Source organism: Embiotoca jacksoni, unplaced genomic scaffold, assembly GCF_022577435.1.
Source record: "Embiotoca jacksoni isolate LCO1_2020_lvr unplaced genomic scaffold, fEmbJac1.0.p SCAF_4, whole genome shotgun sequence".
Taxonomy (NCBI): Eukaryota; Metazoa; Chordata; class Actinopteri; family Embiotocidae; genus Embiotoca; species Embiotoca jacksoni.
In genome coordinates, this window is record NW_027185392.1 from 8682789 (window position 1) to 8703782 (window position 20994).

At 39.4% G+C, this 20994-nt stretch overlaps 1 protein-coding gene across 4 annotated transcripts in view; it reads right to left on the minus strand.

Moving 5' to 3' along the window:
• Nucleotides 1-222: 222 nt before the first annotated feature.
• Nucleotides 223-20994, minus strand: part of rbfox2 (RNA binding fox-1 homolog 2) — a 36495-nt gene continuing 15723 nt past the window's right edge. For 2 of the 4 annotated variants that reach the window (XM_069168186.1, XM_069168189.1), the window contains 11 exons: nt 16275-16481; nt 14572-14742; nt 14042-14095; nt 13805-13897; nt 9838-9925; nt 9448-9504; nt 8892-9039; nt 8226-8271; nt 4946-5034; nt 3866-3938; nt 223-3268 (listed from right to left, as the gene is read on the minus strand). In XM_069168186.1, the coding sequence (XP_069024287.1) occupies nt 3224-3268; nt 3866-3938; nt 4946-5034; nt 8226-8271; nt 8892-9039; nt 9448-9504; nt 9838-9925; nt 13805-13897; nt 14042-14095; nt 14572-14742; nt 16275-16481 (1071 nt within the window). In that variant the 3' untranslated portion in view covers nt 223-3223. Of the gene's footprint in view, nt 3269-3865; nt 3939-4945; nt 5035-7689; nt 7727-8225; nt 8272-8891; nt 9040-9447; nt 9505-9837; nt 9926-13804; nt 13898-14041; nt 14096-14571; nt 14743-16274; nt 16482-20994 lie in introns of those variants that run through there. The other 2 variants (XM_069168187.1, XM_069168188.1) reach the window with 2 other exon arrangements.

Here is a 20994-nt window from a genome sequence, read left to right on the forward strand (position 1 = left end):
ATCTCATTTAAAAGGTCATGTCAGTGTTGTTTACAGTTTGCTTCCACTGCCCCAAAGTGGCAAATAAAGTCACTTGACACCACTTTGCAACTATGATAGTAACTCTATGTGGTGATCACTCAGATTTAAACATGGCGTATCTCATACTAAACAATAAAATAACTCTCATTCATTTGTGCAAAATCAAATGAATACCAAAAAGAAAAAGATCTGAGAACTTGATCACAACAAAACATTTTTATATAAAACATTTTATATGGACATTCAATAACAAAAAAAACATAATGGCAGTCAAGGGGGATACAGATATGATTGAGGGAAAGGACTGTTCATTGAAAAACCATAGCAACTATGAAGAATGACCACATAGTTTACTATAATACAGTGACAAGAAAACCATGACAGGAAAATGAAGCTCCTGCATGCCATGTGTGCAGCAGCCATTTTGTTTGTCAGCGAGTCTTTTTGCCAAACAGCACTGTGCTCTTTGTTATGTTAGCTAGCTTCAAACCACTAGCTGCCAGTCATGGAGTTTAGTGGTAAAGAAGGACGCAGCTGGGATCTGCTGCTCGGGATGCAAATATGAAAAGACACAAGATTCATGCAAAACTTCTTTTTTTTTTTTCTTTTTTTTTTTTTTTAACTTGAGAAGTATCACTCATGCTGGTTTGTCCATGCCTTCAGTGGCTCCAAAAAGTCCATCTTTGTGTGTTTAGTGTAGCACTTTTCAAGTTGGGAACCAGAACATGCTGGGGACTGTTAGCATCTTTGGCTGGTGCCTCTTTTTTTTTTTTATTAATTTTTTTTTATCCAGAGCACGTTCTATATTAATATGGGAATATAAAAATAAAAGAAAGAAATGTTAAATGTCATGAAAAGAAATTAAACAGCAGCACATTTAATAGAAAAGAAAAAAAACAACATATAATTGACCTGCATGTTTTTCCAAGACTGAGAAGTGGAAAAGACAAAGGTAGATTAGAAATTAGTTAATGGGTAAAAAAAAAAAAAATAAAAAAAATAAAAGAAGTCTGTCCAAATTTACACACAACTTAGATCATATCCCACATTGACGTTTTCTTTTTCACCATGTTGGAATATTAATCTGCGCATGTATAAGTGCTAACACTTTCAGATATTTTAGTGGATAACTTCAAATGAAACCGGAGCGACCACACTGGCCAACCTGACAAATTTAACCACTGAAATGTATGGAATCTGCTTTCAAAACAAAACAAAAAGTAAACCAACATTAAAATAAATGAATAAAAATAAAAAATAAAAAGGAACACAGCTGGTTTTAACCGAAGTGCTACAGGATTATGTTCATTCATCAGTCACCTGCAAAATATGGACACAAAAAGAAAAGAAAAATCCAGCTTTTACAATATATTTTGAAATATAATTAAATGCCATGCTAGCGGATCCTATGATCAATCAAAAAGAAATAATCCAAAAACAGCCTGGTGGACTGAATAATAAAGTGAGAGGACAAAAGTTTGGTAATGTTACATGCATACCTTTGTTTGTCACTATTCAGGTATGCTCTCAGCTCAAGAACTTAAATTTAACTTGCACCTTACTGAAGAAGGAACAACACTTATAGATAATTAAAGAAAACAGAAAATGAAATAAAGTAAATAAAGACAGCTATAGGATTATGATAATTACAATAACATAGATAATATATTTATACACACGGCAGAAAAAAATGTGCTTTCTACAAATCTTTGGAACAAAAACAAAAGCAAAAAAAGCCACATCTTGGAAATATAGAATACAATGGTATAGAAATATGCACAATTGTAAGGTGTTTTGCATTTAAATATTCAATATTCACTCATCAACTGAATCTCTCTCTTGCTCAGTAATTGCTGATGGCAGCATCTTGCACACAATTACCAACTAAAGTGTGTTTTAGGAAGACTCATCCAATGTTGGACTCTATAAAAGATGGAGAATGAGGGGGAAAAATCCAAATAATAAATCTCAACAGTAAAGGATCAACAAATATTTCAACCCTAGGGGTTGTGGGTGGATGATTTAGTTTGGATGTAAACCAAACAAGAACATGTTTACACTGTAGTGTTGCACTCTTTTTTTGTAGTGATAAGTGATGGTTGCACACAGACTGTAGTGAAATCCCGTGCATGAGCAGGATGATGTGAAAGTCTAGTTGTGGCATATAGTTGAAAGGTGGAAGATTTGTAGATATATAGATGTTAATTTTCTGAATTTACCCCAAAGGTTCACTGTTGAATCTACATGTTCCATAACATCAGTGACTGCTGTGCAGCTGAGTCAAACAAAATAATGGTTTAATAAGAATAATAATGATAATAATTACAATAATAATAATAATAATAATAATAATTTGGTAACTTTTTTTTCTCTAAACTAATTTCTTTGCATATCATAACAATTTTAAGTTTAAAGGTTTACCATTTCCACATACTAAGAAAACTTGAGGTAAGGAACAGCTCTAATAACCCTCCCTCCGTCGGACGTGATTTCTGTAGCGTTACAAACCGTCATGTCATCTCTCCAAGCTGCCATGTTCGGTCTCCCTCTGCTCGAACACAGCAGGAATGGAAATCCTCTCATTACTAGCCGCATACATTAAGGAGGAATTATAAAATCCATCAGTGGGTGTTCTTTCATTTTAGTGACTCGTCATTCTAGTTCAAAATGTTTTCAGGTGCTCTTTCAGCACACCGTCTTTTTTCCTACCGCCCTGATGTTTTGTGGACACCTTGATTGCTTGTTTCCCTCTCTTTTTCCTTAAACGCAGAGTGTGTGCAGGCCACACAGCACTCAGCTCTCTCTCATTCTTGGGTGACAGCTGTTTAAATGTCAGTTATCCACATATAGCCTTTGGAAGAACATCTGGGCTCCATCCAAAAGTCTTGTGCTGCTGAGTGCCGAGGGAATAAGAAGGGGAGACTATAATACAGCCGTGCAATAAGGGAAGGTGGCCATTTAAAGTCTTATTTTTTTTTTCTTATTTTTTTATGTAAAGGCCATCCTTCAGTCTTTAATACAGCATTCCTCTATTTCTGTAGTAGCGTATATAAGAAAACGTGGGACTGCTCTGGGGTGGGATCAGAAATATCTTTGCTGTGGTCGACTCCACACTCGGGTGCAGTCCACCTCCTCGACAACGGGGGGAGCTCTTTCAGAGTAATTCAATGGAAGAGAGGAGCTCCTGGGAAATGTAGTGTCTTTAGTAAGGGGCAAATCTACTGTAGCCTCCCCTGTACAGCGTGGCCTATAAAGAACAAAAACAAACAAACAAACATTTAGGAAATAAAATCTTTCCAACATGTATTACCTGTATAACCATTGCCTAATAGTTTTTTCTGTTTTAAACACACATTAATTTAGTTTTACAACCAGATATGGCCCTCTTCAAACCCACATTAAAAATCCCTATCATGCCAGATATTCTCCCCATTGTATAAATTAACACATAGAATTTAATTCAAAGATGATGACTACCAAAAGTCCTGGCTATGGCTCCTGGCCTTTTAGGGAGGCCAGAGAAATTTCCCATTTAGCCCAGTTTACAATCCAGGCATGATCTTTTGTGTAATAAACACTAATTGCACTAAATGCATTATAATCATCAGCTAAAAACATTGTTCAACAAAAGCTTTTAAATATTGAAAATATATGTTTGCTGAGGGTTACACCATGAAATAGTCGTCTGATTAAAGGCTTTTTTATTATTTGGCAGAATAATGCCTTGGACCTTTTCTTATTATTGAACTTTTGGTGTCAAACTTGTTTGAATCTTTTTTTGAATTAGAATATATTTCTGTGATCTAAACTTTTATTCTAAATACGTAAAAATGTAAGGACTTACCATGGCTCCGACACCGTAGGCAGCTGGGGCGAGTGCAGCATGGTAGGGGTCTGCCGTGTAAACTCGTCCATAGCTATCAGAAATAAAAGGAAAAACAAGAAAATTTGGTTCACAACATAAAATGTCTAACTCACCGGAACTTCAGGAGAAAGGAGTGATCTTTTTATGTGACATCCTAAACTACTTCACGTCCCTCCTCTCACCTCACGATCTGGGTAGAGTTACCTCACATTGAGTATTTTCACGTGCACATTAGTATCCTGGTTTTGATGATTTATGTAATATCCTGCATATACGACAGTAGATCAATAAGTTCTGAAACGGCTGCTCTTACGTGAGCACGGAGCACAGCACCATGACAAGCACGGAGCAGGAGAAAGGTATAACTCTAATGACTAACCGGTAAGAATTTGTTCGCTTGATCGTCATCAGTTCCCGAGTTACAAATGTTTTTGTGAGCAGTGTTCTGGGTGCGTCTGAAGTTTCTCCATGGACGTGACCAAACGCCCCGCATCAGATTTTGTGTCAAACTCTGGACATTGGACATAGAGATCCTTGAAGTGCTTCAGGAAGCAGTGCAAATAACCTGAATTGTGGAGCGAAGGCAGTTGGGTTCTCCAACTTGATAATGAACCCGCTCAGGTTTTTCACCCACAACAACACAATCGTTGCTCCCCGCCACTCTTACTCACCAGATTTGGCTCTCTGCTGCTTCTTTCTATTCCCCAATAATTTGTCCCAAACTTTGATGTGCGCTCTCCGCCCAAGTTTCAGGTGCGTAAAACACTCACCCAAAACACCGCTCACAAAAACGTGTGTAACTCAGGAACTGATCATTATCAAGCAACGAAATATTTACCTGCGAGTCATTAGGGCAATGACTTTCTCTTGCGCCATATCCTGTTTATGATCAAAACACGGATAAGACACAAAGCCAGACACTAATGTGCATGTAAACACAATCACTTAATGTACTTTAACTGACTCCACCTTGTTATTATATTCATTTGTCCTTCTAGCTTTAACTTGTTCAAAATACTGGCCGGTCAGAGGAGGCTCTCAGGTGTACGGTACACTCACCTGTCACTGTAAGCTGCCGCTGCAGCCGCTGCTGCTGCAGGAGTTGCTACCGCAGTCGGCTGGGCATAACGATATGCTGCATAGCCACCCTGTGAGGAGGTGATGAAGAGGAGAGGTGGAAGACAGAAGCAGGGAGGAGTGCAGTAGAGGAAAGAGAAATGCAATGAAGGGAAAGGTGGGAAGGGACAGAAAGAAAAGTAAACTCTTGTTAAAAGTTTGCCGTATTTCCTCTGCGGAGTAAAAGACTAGTGGTGACTCTAAAGGGTTACATTGTGAGAAAAACTGCTGAGAAGAGAGCGAAAGATTAACAAGCAGACAGTCAGCAAAACTGGCTAAACTGGTGCAGTATAGCATTCACAAGGATGTAGCTCAGGCTCTGTGGGGCTCTCTCACTCCATGACCAATTCAGAAAAATATCCTTAATTGTACATAATGTATATTTTACTGTTTGTGGCACTCAAGTGTTTTATCTTTCCCACAGTGAGTTAGACATAGAGGGAGAGAGTTCGTAGCAATAACTGTGCCCCACCCCGGTTCCCCTACCAAAAACACACAGTTAAAGAAAGGGGAAGGGGTGGCAAGATGATTGGGACATTATTTATGTTTGGATGAACAGCTGATGAACAGACACAAAAATATAACCACTAAAGGTGTAAAAAGACAGTCAGCCAGTTGGATTAAAACAGGGAAAACACACACTCTCACATGGCCAGCAACCAATCACTGACAGACACAGCATGCTTTCCCAAACTCAGAACGTACAGTGTATTAGGCCAAACATCCCTATAACAAAAAACAAAAAAAAACACACACCGCTGCATTCTACCCTAAAGAATCAGTCATGACCAAGTCCCTGCATTCAGGACCACACAGTTGCTGCTATGGGAAGAAGGCTGGACTGGGGAGGTGGGGAAGAGGAGGGGAAAGGAGGAGGTGACTGGGAAGAGAAGGAGATGTAAAGAAGGACAGAGTGATAAAGGGAGAAACAGGAAGTGATGCAAAAAGGTGGAGATGAAAAGGAGGAGTGAAAAAGAAACACAAGAGTGGATGTAGTGGGAGAAAACTATACAAACTATAGAAGGTTTCAACTATATATCTATATAACTGCAGAAGAAAAAGATAAACAAAAAGTCACACAAAAAGGTGGGTTTAAAGAAAGAAAAGAAAAGAGGAGGGAGGAAATAGGAAGGACTGGGATGGGGGTAGGGAAGGGGAGGGGATGGGAAGGGAGGTAGGGAAGGGGGAACAGAGGTTGGGGGGGAGGGAAGGTCAGCCTTGTAAATATGTCCGCATGCTGACATTGATTCAGTTAGCATGCCACAGGTGAAACAGATAGGGAGATTCCTGGAAGGGGTCTGAATTAACTGCTAATTGGATTAATATTCTGGCCCTGCATCCTTTTGACTGCTTGTACTCAGGGTAATCAAGTTATACATCTATGTGTTATTTAACTATATTATATCTTCTTTTTATTAGTAGTATTATTTTTGCCTCACTTTTTTTTCCATGCCTCATCTTTCCTCATATTGGAAATGCATCATTTTGCTGATCCAACTTAAAATGTACAAGATCTCTGAGGGGAGATTTTACTGAAATATTCATGATATAAAATGACCAGATGTGCTGGTTTTAAAAATAACAACATCTGCGTTTCATCCTAGTTCACCCAATTTTAGAGAAATGTTTTCATATTGAAAATGATCTGAGAACAAAGAGAAGAAGTGCAGTTATTAAAAATATAAAGCTAAACATTTGTTTGTCATATCAGGCCTGGGACACACTGCCTGTGGGTGCGGAACGAATTGATTTTTATTTTTGTGCCCATGTTAACAGGTTAGAGCAGCTACGCAGCCTTCTTGAGATACTTTTAATGTGGGCTGTCTCGAGAAGAAGTGAGGTGCCTATTTTTCACATGACGCATGCAGTTACCCGCCAAAATAGACGGGGGAAAGATCTGTAATCACGTGAGCTATTTAATCATAGCAGAAACCCAACGTAGGCTGTAATTAACAGGTGAAAGGCAGTGTTTACCGGTGCTCTCTCCATCTCTCTGTCTGTATGTGTCTTGTGCTGACCAAGGGTAAACAAAAATCATCCGACTGCTTTTTCTTTACAATTCTTCACTTTTCCTAATGACCTCGGACACTGATGGCCATTATCAAAGGGATGCTCAATGTAGAACAACTGGGCTGGCAGTCGTAGCACCGCAGCAGACACACTGGTAGGACAGCGAAGTAGCTGTCAAGCAAACGCCATGTAGGCAGTGTGTACCAGGCGCTACGTCTCAACAACTTCAACTAGATGATGTAAAACATCCTGTATAGTGTTTATATTTGCAAGCCAATGAAAAGACGTTAACATAGCGTACAAAATGATACTATTTTGACTAGATTTGTTAAACCGGATCAGATTTAATCCATCATATCAAGTTATAACTAAAATTATATCCATAGATGTCTGTTGCATCACTTTTCTCATGGGTCCCTATGACACTGCTTTTATTTGACAAAAAAACTGGATTTCAATCTCACTTGCAGATATTTTGTAGTGTTTGTGAAATCAGATTTAAACGTAATTCTTTTCTCCCCCTTCCGCAACTCCACCCATGTCAGAATCCAGTGAGTTAGTAGAAGAAGACAGAGAAGGCATTTCAATCTCAGATGGTCAATAATGTCTAGCAGCACGCAGTCATTGGAGACGAGGAGGATGCACACTGGCTCTCACACAGAGTGTGTAAACCCTACCTGGGGCAATCTGCCACTAATGTCCTGAAACACTAGTCTACAGAGAGAACAGAAACAGCTATTGTCAACCTGGTCACACACGCACACACACATACATACACACACACCATTACACACTGGCACACACTCATAATCACATTGGTAAACACTAACTCACAAATGCACAGAGACAAACCCGAGAGGAGTCTACTCATGAAAGAGCACAGGGTTTAAAGTGTGTGCTCAGGTGCTACGTGTTCATATTTCTGTAATGATATATTGTACATGATGCAACATAGATGCAATAGTTCACACGAGATTGTACATAGTCTGCATTGAAATGTGATGAAAAATGTAACTGTAATTAAAAAATAAATAAATCATAATTTAGGGTTCATCAGAAGAGCATAAAATATTGAGCAGTATTGAACCAAAACACCAAAAGTACACATCTCTATGGGTTTGATCTGTGCTGTTTCACACTTGAAAACCCACACGTAAGAGGGGGAAAACGTAGGTGACGAGTGAGACAGTGGAGGAGAGATGGCCATACTTACATAGAGATCAGCTGCACCGTAAAAACCATCCTGATAGGCCATCACACTGAGAGAGAGACAGACCAGAGAGGAAACAGGGAAGGCGAGGAAGAGAGTACACAGGAGCGGGTGGTGGAAAAGTGAAAACAAACAACAAAAGGAAAACAAAAATGGTGTGATGCGCCACCATGTGGGCATTGCAGAAAACAGCAAACAGGAGTGACGATTGAGGGAGAGAAGAGGTGAAAAGACGGTGCCAAAAAGATGGTGAGAGAAGAGAAGAGAAGGAAGAGTGAGATTATTACACACCGTGCAACATGCAGGTCAAAATACCACCTCTTTGTATAGAAATGCTCCGACTTTAAAGTGATACTACTGTTACTCCACCAGGGAGACAAATACTTATTATAATACTACCTAATATGAGTTAAATGCACTAAATGATTGTATCATTACCACTTTTGAGGTACAAGGAAATGGTATTTCAGTTCATCAAACTATCAATGTCAATATCTCAATAAAAATATAGTCAAACACACAGCATGCACAATTATGAAGTACTGTTCTTATCACGAGAGAAGCCATGCTTTTAAGAAGACAGTCATATACAAAACATCATGTCTACTTTTAATTATTAGCGGCAGTTTATTGGTGTGGTTATTGTTTAATTTTTTCAAGTGTCTTTACCCTGGGTAGGTAGGGATGGCAGGTTGTGGGACAGCTGCCCTGACTGCACTGTAGACTGGCCGGGCACGACCCCGGAGGTGAGCGCCTCGAAAGGTCGCAGCAGTGGAGGCAGCTGCTGCTGCTGCTGCTGGGTACGGAAAGCCTGGTACTGAGGAAGACGTGGGAGATGGGGGGCGGAGCAAGTACGATACAAAGGGATGGTTTTAATATTATTTTTAATATGATTTCTACAAATTATTTTTCTCCAATAATCATTTTGTCAATAAAATCAACAAATGTCCATTATAATTTACCACAGTCTAAGGATATGATTAGATATATTCAAATATCAAATTTTATTTGACCAAAAACTTTAAGATATCCAGTGTAAAATGACATAAGATGAAGAAAAACATAATGTTTGAGAAGCTAAAAAGAGCAACATGTTTGGCATTTTGGGTTAAAAAAATTACTAAAATTATTAAACCTTTATCAAAATAGAGACGATTAGCTGATATTGCAATTCTGTACATATTGTTTCCATTAGTCTTATTCAGGTAAATCTAGTTTGTCTTACCTGTATAGAGTTCAGGACTGTACATGGCTCCCACCATGGGACTCAACTTCCATCCAGCTACAGTCAACAAAAATGATAACACATATTTAAAGCGATATTTAACAGAAAAAAAAAATCACTTGAGGCAACGAAACATTTTTAAGATTTATATGATCTCTGCTGTTCATTGTAAACAGAGACTGCACATGTTCACAGGGCATTTACTCAATGTAAGGGCTCTGATATATTGAAGGGAGTGAAATTATGATAACCTCATGAGGTCAATTCAACACAGTTCAGGGCATTAACATCATTTGAGTACTTCCCGTATAATTTTATGTAAATTTGACACATGTTGATACTAAAATTTTTATTAATATAGTGCTATTGATTTTACAGGTGTAACATTACCATATGGTAGCGCTGCAAGGCCCTCTCCGTTGGAGTACGGTGTGGTCATCTTCTTGTTCGTCATCACTCTGGCTGTGGCATTATTGACCTGGACACCAAACAAAGAGGTCAGGTGCTAATTTAACCCCAGTTTAATAGATGCAAAGTTACGGATTAATTATCAAAGTGTTGCACAATCCAATTACAGTATAGTTTTATGGTTTCTTAATCTGAATGTCTCCTGGGATACAAAAGGGAAATTCTCTTCACATGATGACTGGAGCTCTCATCAAACTTGTGCTTAAAAGTGTGAAGTGTCATTATATTTTCATCAGTTGTTGTTTTTTTTTTTTATTATTATTATTATTATTTTTTTTTTTACTTATGACAAGGGTTAATTCTGTTGATGAGCAGCGATGGTATTTGATGCATGCGCTTCTTTTGAAGGAAAAAGACATCGAAAACTAGGATCCTGGTGAGTAATCAGGCAATTTTGCACACAAACGATGCAACCATTGGCACACAGGACAAAGAAAACAAAATATTTCAGAACAAAGGCATTCAAAATGAAATCCAAGACCATTTATATTGCTACCTTTAAAAAAAAGGAGGGAAAAAGAAGGTGAATTAAGCAGCAGATTCATCAGTTGAACACAATGCAAAAAATATCAATCAAAGAGTTCATACACAAATTACACACAGCCAATCAAGAGCGCATCACATCACCAGAGGTGAGCAAAACTAGCCAATCAGCAAGCATCAGATGCAGCAAGAGACCAATCAAATAAAGTTGGCAGCCCTCCCAATCAAATACACATCATACAGAAAAGGGAGTAAGAGGAGGGAGAGAAAAACAGAGAGAAGACAGAACTATATAGAGGGATGCAGAAAGAAGAGCCAGTCCACATGAAAAGACAGAAAAACACATACATGATGAGGAGGAGAGATAGTGAACAATCCATCCAAATGTGCAACTCTTCTTCTAATGAAAAAACAAACAATAAGATGCGCTACACACATACCAAACACATCTGACCGTTTGCCTACTTTGGATCTACCTGTACATGAGCAGTGATGGAGAAATGATGAATGGAACAAGAATTGACACAGAGAGAGGAGAGTCCAGATAAAAGACAGAGAGGATGGGGGATGCAAATATCATTCCTCAAAAAAATACAAAAATAAATAAAAAAACATCAACTCAAACCATGGCTGTGAAACACTGCCAGACATTCCAGATCAGTGTCACACACCAGAAACACCTCGAAGCACACAACCACCAACACACACCATCCAGAACCAAACGGATCAAAAAGTAAAACAAGGACACCTCTTTACAGAAGTCAGAACAAACGGCTGCTGTCACTGGTGGAAATGTTTACGTTATTTCATGACAGCGTCTTAATAGTCTCATATTCTACGTATACATCTTACATATAAAGAGTAGGTTTGCTTTAAGTAACAATATGCAAGCATCCCCTTTTGGGACATGCTCTACTCATCCACATATATATATAGCATTAATTTGAATGTTAAGTCTGCACAGCCGTACCTCTACAGCTGTCTGCAGTCTACAAATTGGTACACAAAGTGATAATCAAGCACTACAGCACACCATGATATACAGACAACTATTATCCCCTCTCCAGTAAAGCTAACATAGCACTCATGCTTCAGCATGCTGTCCCCCACTAAGGTGCAAAAATGCAGCTATTGGCTGACACATGACACAGAGAGATGACATAGTACTATATGACGTCATACAGATGACGAGAAAGAGAGTAAACCATGCAGGATACAGCTCTGGAATTAAATGCTGAATGCAGTTAGAGAGGTGATTGGAATGAATGCATAAGAAGTGGTAGTCATAGTTGTTGCACTTGCAGATAGATGCAGTACATTCAGTTATACAAGTGGCCCTTATAATGCCATGCGGTCAATGGCTAATCTCGTAATAGTTTCATTCACCACCTCCCCAATCAATCACAGGATTAGCCAATCGGGTTCTGTCAATCAATCAATCAATCAAGCTCCCTTCAGCAGAGGAGTCCTTCATTTGGGTGTTGGGTGCATTTTATTTCATTTGGGAGGATGGGGTGGGGGGAGGGGTCATTCAAAGATGATGCCATGTGTACACAACTTACCGTTGCCAGGGAAACGGCGTGAGGACACGCGAGCAGTTACCGTGGAGACTGACAACAACAACAACATACAAAAATCATCAGGGAAATAGAGAAAATATATGTAAGAAAGAAATGATGAACCAAAAAAACCAAAAGAAAACATAAACAAAACGAGGTAATGAAAAGCAACCCCCACCATGTAATAGAGAGGAAGTGATGTCACAGGTCACGTGTCAACAGTCACCTATAAGTATCAGCCATGTCACAACAATCTAGCCGCTAAAAAACCCACTACAAATACAGATCATTAAAGTTTATAAAGGAGCAAACAAATGGAAACAGAAAATGTCAGAAATTTAAATCTAATTTGGGAGGGAAGCTACATGTTATTATTGCCCAGATTATATTCAAATAACTGACAAAATAATCACTCAAAAATCAAACTTAACCCCACTGTGCACTGTTTATGCTACCTGACTACGTCCCAGGACAGGGAGATGGACAGAGATATGGGGGGAGGGATGGACAGCAAAGATGCAGGTGCATATGGGGACACAAACTGGGACAGACACAGACTGGCCTGGTGAAAAAGAGTGGAGAGAGATGGAGGAGAACCAATAAAACAAAAAGGAAAGGAGAGGGAACGACGGCTATCTACTGCATTCTCTTCACTTGTTCATTCTTTCTGCGCCCTCCATATTTTTAATTTTGCACACCCACACCCACACAGAGACAGAGAAGAGTGCGGGATGCTCGAGACCATGCAGAAGAGCTTTAGTGCCAAGTGAAAATAAAAGCGTGATTTCAAATCAAGAGCCAGAGCAAATGGCGGAAAGCATGGTGTATTTGATCTCCAAAGCCATTTGCAACTGAAATCCGAGCTCATGCTGACAAATAAAAAATAAAAAATAGGTCACAACAAAATGCACTTCCATGAGATCTGGTGTTATTTTTCAAGAGTGGTGGATGCAAGTGTGTGTGTAAACAATACATGGTTCTTTTATTTATTTATTTTAACCATCCATCTTGCACTTCTGAAATGAAAGTTTTTTTTTTGTTTGTTTGTTTTTTAAGTATCAGAAATGACACCACACTTCTCACAGCAGTCTCATTCCAAAAAACTGCCCCCTGAAAATGCCCCCATCATGCATCAGTCTCCTCAAACATCAAACGGAAAAACTGCGACCCAGAAGCAGCCGCGTAATGTTAAGTGAAAGAGTGAAAAACTCCTTGACAACATCTGACCTTATGCTCAATCCATGCAACATACAGTAGCCTCTTAAAGACACCAGCAAGCACTTTTTTCCCCCAAAGAAAAATAACTGAGAGGCTGTTAACTGCCCGTCCAGTCATAAACACAATCATAAACCAAAAATGGCCACTCATCATGATCATGGAAGAAATGATGACGGTGATGGAAAAGGTGCAGGTAAACAGAAAAAAAAAAAAACCCTCCTACATGCTGTGACAGAAGCGGATATCGTCAGCAACGTTGTAGTAGTGACGTCTCACCAGCCATGCCTGTTGTCGAGCCACTCCACCCAGCATGCTTTGCAAACCAACACGGCTTTTAAGATCAAGGTGCAATGGACAGCCCACAACATCAACAAGAACAGCAACGGACAGCATGAACATCAACAGGAAGTGCCGTCAAAGGAGACGTCTGTGTGAGCAGCCCCACTGCACCATGCCAGAGTGAAGCCAGAGAGGTTATAGTTGAACACATAACAGCCATCCGGAAACCCTCTCTGGGGCAGAAACGACCAGAATAAACTCATTCTCATTGTCGAACATGAAGGGGAAACAGAGGAGAAAATGGTCACCGTTCCGAAAAAAAAAGAAAAAAAAAAAAGGCGGTGAGTTACCTCGATTTTACGTCCTTCCACCAGCGTACCGTGAAGCTTCTCTCTGGCCCGCTCTGCATCTGCACTTGACTCGAATGTAACAAAACCGAAGCCCTGCAAGCAGAGGAGAAAATGGAAGAAGGAAAGCAGGGAGAGAGGTTGAAAAAAAACCAAAAAAAAAAACAGTTAAGCTTTTACTGAGCTCATTGTTGTAAACACATTTTGAAACGTTTGACATGTTTTTGTCCGCTGTCCTACCTTGGAACCCCTCTCGTTGAAAATTATCTCAACATCAAGGATTTTGCCAAATTGCTGCAACAAAAAAACAGAAGAAGAGGGAACTGAAGAAGCTGAATGATCATGTAAGTCACATGCTGCATCTCGCCACAGGGTGTCAGCACTGTTGAACCATGATGAGCTGGCACTGAGCCAGCTCTGGTAGTCTGGTCTTCTACCATATCTTACTGCCTCTGCTCTTTTCTCTGTATCACATTTTAGAGACATTTATGGTGAAAAGTGAAGATCTAAATAATCATTTTGGGTTTTTGATCAAACAGGACAACCGATTCCTTTTCGCTGAACAGATATGACAGTACCTTATTTTTATTTCAAACACCACTTGAGAATCATAAAAGATTCACTGACTATGAAAAGAAATCTGAGGTCAGGGTGCAGACGTCACTGGATTGGGGGTTTTGAGTTATTTTTACAAACTGCATGCTTTTAATCGGCTACTGTTGTTATGTGCTGATGCAGAGTGAAAAAGAGGAAGATGAGGCTCTACATACCCCAAACATCTGCCGCAGGTCGGGGTCTCGGAAGCGGAAGGGGATGTTAGATACATGGAGGCGTTTGGGGGTCCCCTTGCCGTCTGCGTCGTCCCCGACGCTTCCCCCACCTCCTCCTCCTCCTGAACCGACCCCAGACTGGCCATCAATCTGGGAGGACCCATCTGACTGCTGGGACAGATGGATATTTAGAACACGGAAGAGACACAGAGGAGGAAGCAAAGACATGACGTCTTGTTTGGGTTGTGTAAGGACAATATGCAATCCGTCATGAGATGATGTCACCTGTCAAAGATCTTTATTTCTCACTCTAGTCGCAGTAATCCTGCAACTAACAATTTTCATCATGAATTTATTCAACTGATTATTTTGTTGATTAATCAGTTAATTGGTTTGTATTTATGTCATAAAACTGTCGAATATGTCCCCCCCACTTCCTGAGAACTGAAAAGAGGGTTTTCAAATGAGGTTTTTTTTTTTTAAACAACAGTCCAAATCTCAGAAATACTCAATTTAAAACATAGAATATGAAACAAACTAAAAATAGAGATTCAAATATAAAATCAAACAGGAGAAAAAGTTAAAATTGTCAGATTTAAGAAAATTAAACCAGAGAATGTTTGGAAGTTTGTTTGAATGGCGTCTAAAGCGTTTAATGGATTAATAAAACGGCTTCAAATTTACGATTATTCTATTATTTAATTAACACTATGTTTAAGCGCCATAACTATCATTTTTAGTTATATTAAATATTGTAACAACGTGTTTGATTAACAGGATGTATTTCAACAGTGTAATGCAGTAGTATTTTTTTGCCAGGTATTTAATTCACTGGATTAGCAAAACTAATCTAATTTGTCTAATAGTCTAATTTGCAAACGCCAATGATGACGTTTTTTCTCAGCTTTTCGTCATTAAAAATTTAACATTTCGGGGTCTTGCACTGTTGTTTGAACAAGACAAATATATTTGTAAATGCCACCATTAGGATCAGAAAAATTCAAATGGAAATGTTTTACTATCTTTTGGGGACATTTTGAAGCCGAAACAAATAATGGATTAAAGAATAGACAGTACAGAGAGTGAGTGATAATACAAAAAAAATAAAATACAAAAAAAATAAATCGTATAATATATCAACATCATGATAAAACAATATAGAAGCTTTTATTCCTATCCTTCAAACCCATGATTTACCAGGTATTTACTAATCTGATTTGTGGTTGTTATCAGCACAGACCTTATTGAAAAAAATGATTCAACACTTCCAGGTAATTATTTGCTTTTCAAAGGGAGTTATGTGCTGGGCCAGACACAGGATCAATTTCTGGATATGAAACTATTCCTTTCAGCAGATTGGGTATCAAAAGGTTTTTGCACCTCTGTCAGTTTTTGTAGTTGCCAGAACAACAGTTAATATTGGACTTAAATTTTTCAGGCGACCAGAGTTAAAACTCTAAATGGATGCAAATGTTGTTCCATAACTTGATGTGAAGATTAGCACAGATTTTATAATGAATGAAAACACACCTGTAATTGGTATCACTCTGCAGCCTATTTGATGGCATCAGAATTGGTCTTCTGCACCCCTACAACTATCTTTTAAATCTGTAACACATCCCTCCACACACACTCGCTCTCTGCGCCCTCTCAAGGCAAAGACCTCATGTGGGCTGCACACAGAGGAAGAGGCTGGCACTCACTTGGGCGCTGAGGCTGTTGGCGGCGTTGGCTGCACTGTTCGCTGCTCCACCGGCTTCCACGGGGCCCTGCACAGCCCCTGCTGCGTACAGGCTGCCCCCGTAATCCAGGGCCAGGCCGTTCTGGGGGGGCGGTGGTGGAGGAGGTGGGAACGCAGAGAAAGGTGGGGGTACGAGTCCCTCCTGACCGCCAGCACTATCCTGAGAGCCCTGTTGGTAGAAAGAGAGAGAAGAGTGAGGAGGGAGCGAGAAGTAAAGTAACCGCCTGGCGAAATTCCACAGTATCTTTTACTGAGAGCATCACCCGACCACACAGAGACCACTTTCCAGAGAGCCTCGGTCTAAAAGTCATAAAGCATAGATATTATATTTCCATCCCCGTGTATGTGTGTGTGTAAAAGCGTGCATGTGTCTTCACCCCCACCCCACCCATTAAATATTCACTGCAGCCACATCTATTATTGAGGGTCAGATGCCTCCATGCTCAGTGTGTTGTACAATGATGAGTGTCTAATGCCTGCACATACTCACAAACGCCTCTGCAACACAAACCACCTTTGACACGCAAACACCCACACACCTAAATGCTCACACAAAGACCAACTGTTAGTGCAGAAGCCCGGCCAAGTGTTTTCACATGATTACCCCCAGAAAATACTTTTTTTTCGGAGTTACCAACATTCAGGCACATAGGAGAACAAAACAGGTATCCACAAACACATGGTGGAGATGCACTAACATCACACTGGCTATAACACAACACAACACACACACACACACACACACACACACACACACACACACACACACACACACACACACACACACACGGACATTCCCTGCTGCTGGCTGTGGGGCATGGATACCCTAAATGGTAATAGTTGGATAGTGGAGGGAGACAGCAGCTCTAGGGGGAGGGAGTGGGGGGGGGGGAGACAATAAAAGGTAATGACTGATAAAAGAGGTATGGCCTGACTGTGATCCATAGCTGTACAAGATAAACCAACCATCACTGTCCGTCAGGTCTATTTATAACTCCAAGAGCTGCACTGCAGAAAATCTTCTGTGTTGGTTTATTGATAACATTAATACAATCATAACAAGACCACAGGCATACTAGCGCTTCAGTGAGGATGTACTCAGACGAAGGAGTACTTTAAGCTAAAGGCTAATACCAGCATCCTATCACACTTACAATGGAAATTTTAACATGCTAATGTTTGGCAAGTGTAAAGTTCTCCTTTTTCACCATCTCAGTTTAGTGTGTTAATATGCAAACATTTGAAAGCTGTTAGAATATTTTTTGTTTGTCTGATCACACGAGAGGAAAAATTAAGCAGATTAAGTCAGTAGGATTCATCCACTGGGAACCATGAATGGGCTAAATTTTATGATAATGCCTCCAATGGTTCCAGACGTTTCCGTCTGGACTACAGACTACAAAAACCGAATGGCCAGCGTTGACCACCCATCATTAGCCACGTTAGTAGCCTTGCTAATTCAAATTCTTTGTATCATTGTCCCTGGTGTTTACACAATCTGCCGACCTTATAAAGTGTCTGACATTAATATATATTAGAAAATAGGAACAAAAGAAAGAGAAAATGGAATGTGGACAAACAATCAAAGGTATCAAATGCACCCAAAACAGAAATTATGTCATTAAAGACAAAAAAAAAAAATCATCTTTAATACGCTCTAGCAGACATTTTTAGCCGTCTAATATCGTTCTTTTTCTGTGATCTTAATCTCTTTGTTCTTCTCGTTCTCCTCCTACAACTAATCATTAGTATCATTAACATTTTCACTATTGTTATTATTAATAGTAGTAACACGGTGGCACTAGAAGCAGACAGTAATAATAATAATCCAAGTGATAATTGGTGTCTTTTTTACCACCATAAAAATTATAACACTTCTATAAAGGCCCGACCACACTCACTAGACATCTGCTTGCGTGCGTGCATGCGTGTATGTGAGTGACAGGCTGCAGCGATGCACATCTGAGTTGCACAATAGATCACTGTCCCTTTGGGAGTGTTAAAAGTGTGTGGGAGGGTGTGTATTTGTGTTTGTGTGTGTGTGTGTGTGTATGCGTGTTGTGTGTTTGAGTCTGTGTATGCCATCTGTCTCCCAGCTTTTGACCTTTCTCAGCGTCACACCTGTGACACTGTAGCCCGGCCCCTCGACTCCGTAACAAACCAGGCGGTGCGCGCGGTCGACACGGATCACATCGATATTGTGACATGAGGGCGGCTTCAGCAGAGCTGCACTCAGCGAACAGTGGGAGGGAAACTTTGTCTGGTAATTAACGAGATAAATCGAAAGTAAATACCACTGTAGTTTCTGTATTACTTTCAATATTTACACAATTAAAAACACCTCATCTTAACTGCAATAGGAATCTAACAGAAAGGTCTAACATGTCTTGCAAATGAATTAAGTCTTGCCACGATGATGTCTTTATATTTAATAAAGATCAATTAAATTCAATAATTTTGTTGATTTTGAAAATATTTTTGAAACATTTCAGGGTATTTCCACGATGACGGCATTCTTGACAAAATGATAAAATACTGAAAAATATTCCATCATTAATTTCAAAAACATACAATTTATGTAATATATGTAACGGGTTGCCTTTAAAAATTCAGTAAAACTAGACAAAAATGATCTCTCAGTTCTTTACTTTGTAAACAACAACAGTAATAAGGCCACTTTAAGCCATTTTAGCCACTTTAAGTATTTATGAATACAATATGGAACAGTCCAAGTTCATAATAAAATCCTAGATATAATATATACATAGCCATCTGTTTTTTTCTCCTATATAAGTGCTAAAAATAACACACTTTAATGTATTTTGTTTTGTTTTAAGAACATGATAAAACTGAATACAATAAGGTCTTTATAATCTACTATTTTTAAACGAACAGCTCTCAGCAGTTCAACTGTGGCACAAACAACATGTTCAAGCACCAGCAGCATTATCAGTATTTATACGTCTAATCAATTACAAGAACATCCCCTGTGCAGAAACTCCTTTTTTGTGCTGGTGTAAAGCGAAAGGAGACCGTACCAGACGCAGTAGGAGAAATGCTTTGAACTCAACCTTAAATGGCTGCAGCACTAGTTCGCCTTGTGATTTCTGCAGTGTAATCACAACCAGAAATCCTGTTATCTCCGTCCCTCTCTCTCTCTCTCTCTCTCTCTCCCAGATAACAGGCAGTAAATACGTGTTTATCATTAATCTCAACACTATAAGCCTGGTACCAAACTGTGCTGCCGTACTGTTCACTGCACACGTCCTTTTTTCCATACCAAAAATCCCTGAAGTGCTCCTGAAGCTCGCCCTGCCAGGTGAAGTGTCTCCACCTCAGCCAGAACAGAAACCATCTTCTTCATCCTTAGTGCCTGGCACTCGAGTGATACACCCATCAGATTACTGACCACAGTGTCCAAGTTAAACTTCATTCACATTTTCAGACAGCAGCTGTGTGCGCTCATCTAAATCCTGCAGCTGTATGAACCTCTTCCAATCTCGTCCACAAGCATCCAAATTCAGATTTTGCTGAGTGATAATATCCCTCACATCCTCGTCTTCCTGTCCCGTCTTCTCCCTATGTAGCAGCAGCACCCGTTTTTACCCTGCTGGCGATAGAAGCTCATTATTTGCAGCCATTATTATAAGTTGTCAGGGTTAAGGTTATTTCATAGCAATATGTATGTATACAGATATCTAGTTAAACAACATCCGAGTCATCCCTGTGTTTCCAGCATTAAGAAATACTCATTTTAAGGTGTTTTCCAGCTGCATGTCTTTCTATACATTACCCTACCCTCTTTTTAATTTATTTTCTGTTAATAGTTGTTAAAATGTTATACTTTAATTAATGAAAATTGTTAATATGAGAAGAATTCTCTACTTTTTGTGAAAAAGAAACTGTTCACTTATATTAATAATTCGAACAGGAACTACAATCCTCTGATGAGACATCCCAACATTCATTACATTTGATCAATTCAGAGACAGAAAAGAGAAAGCAGAAACATGGAAATTAGCCTGTTTAAATCAGGCTTTTAACTGCGGGAGAAAAATAATACATAATGTGCTAAATGAAACACTGGATGACCTCACTTCACATTAACCCATGCTAGATTAAACACATCTGCGGAGGTGAAAATGATAGTGGGTGGAGCATGTCATTCTGGGTCACCAGGTAGGAGCTAACCTGGATAACAGACAGAAATAGAGAAACTAAACCCGCTCCTGTGTCTTGCTAGAAAGGGAAAGTTGATCACCCAGCTTGGGTGAAGTGGTGAAATGGCAAAAGTAGAAAGGAGACATTACACTGCCAACACTTTGCAGCAATGAGAGAACCTTGTGTAGGTATGTTGTATAATATTATGTATGATATAATATTGTGAAAGAAGAAAAACATTCTTTTCAATAGATGGTAACAGTGGTATGTCTGTCCAACGCTGTAATGTCTCAACAACTGTTAAATGTTCTGGTATTAAATTTGGTACACCCGTTCATCTTAACCTGATCTCTAAGGTGATCCCAAAACATTTTATCTAGCGCTGTCATCAGGTCAAAAGCTAATTCTGTCCTATACTTTGTTTGCTAATCTAATGGTATTCCTACCCGCCTTAGCTGTATTTTGAACAGCATGCTAATAGGCTAAACCAAAATTGTAAATACCGTAAACATTCCTGCTAA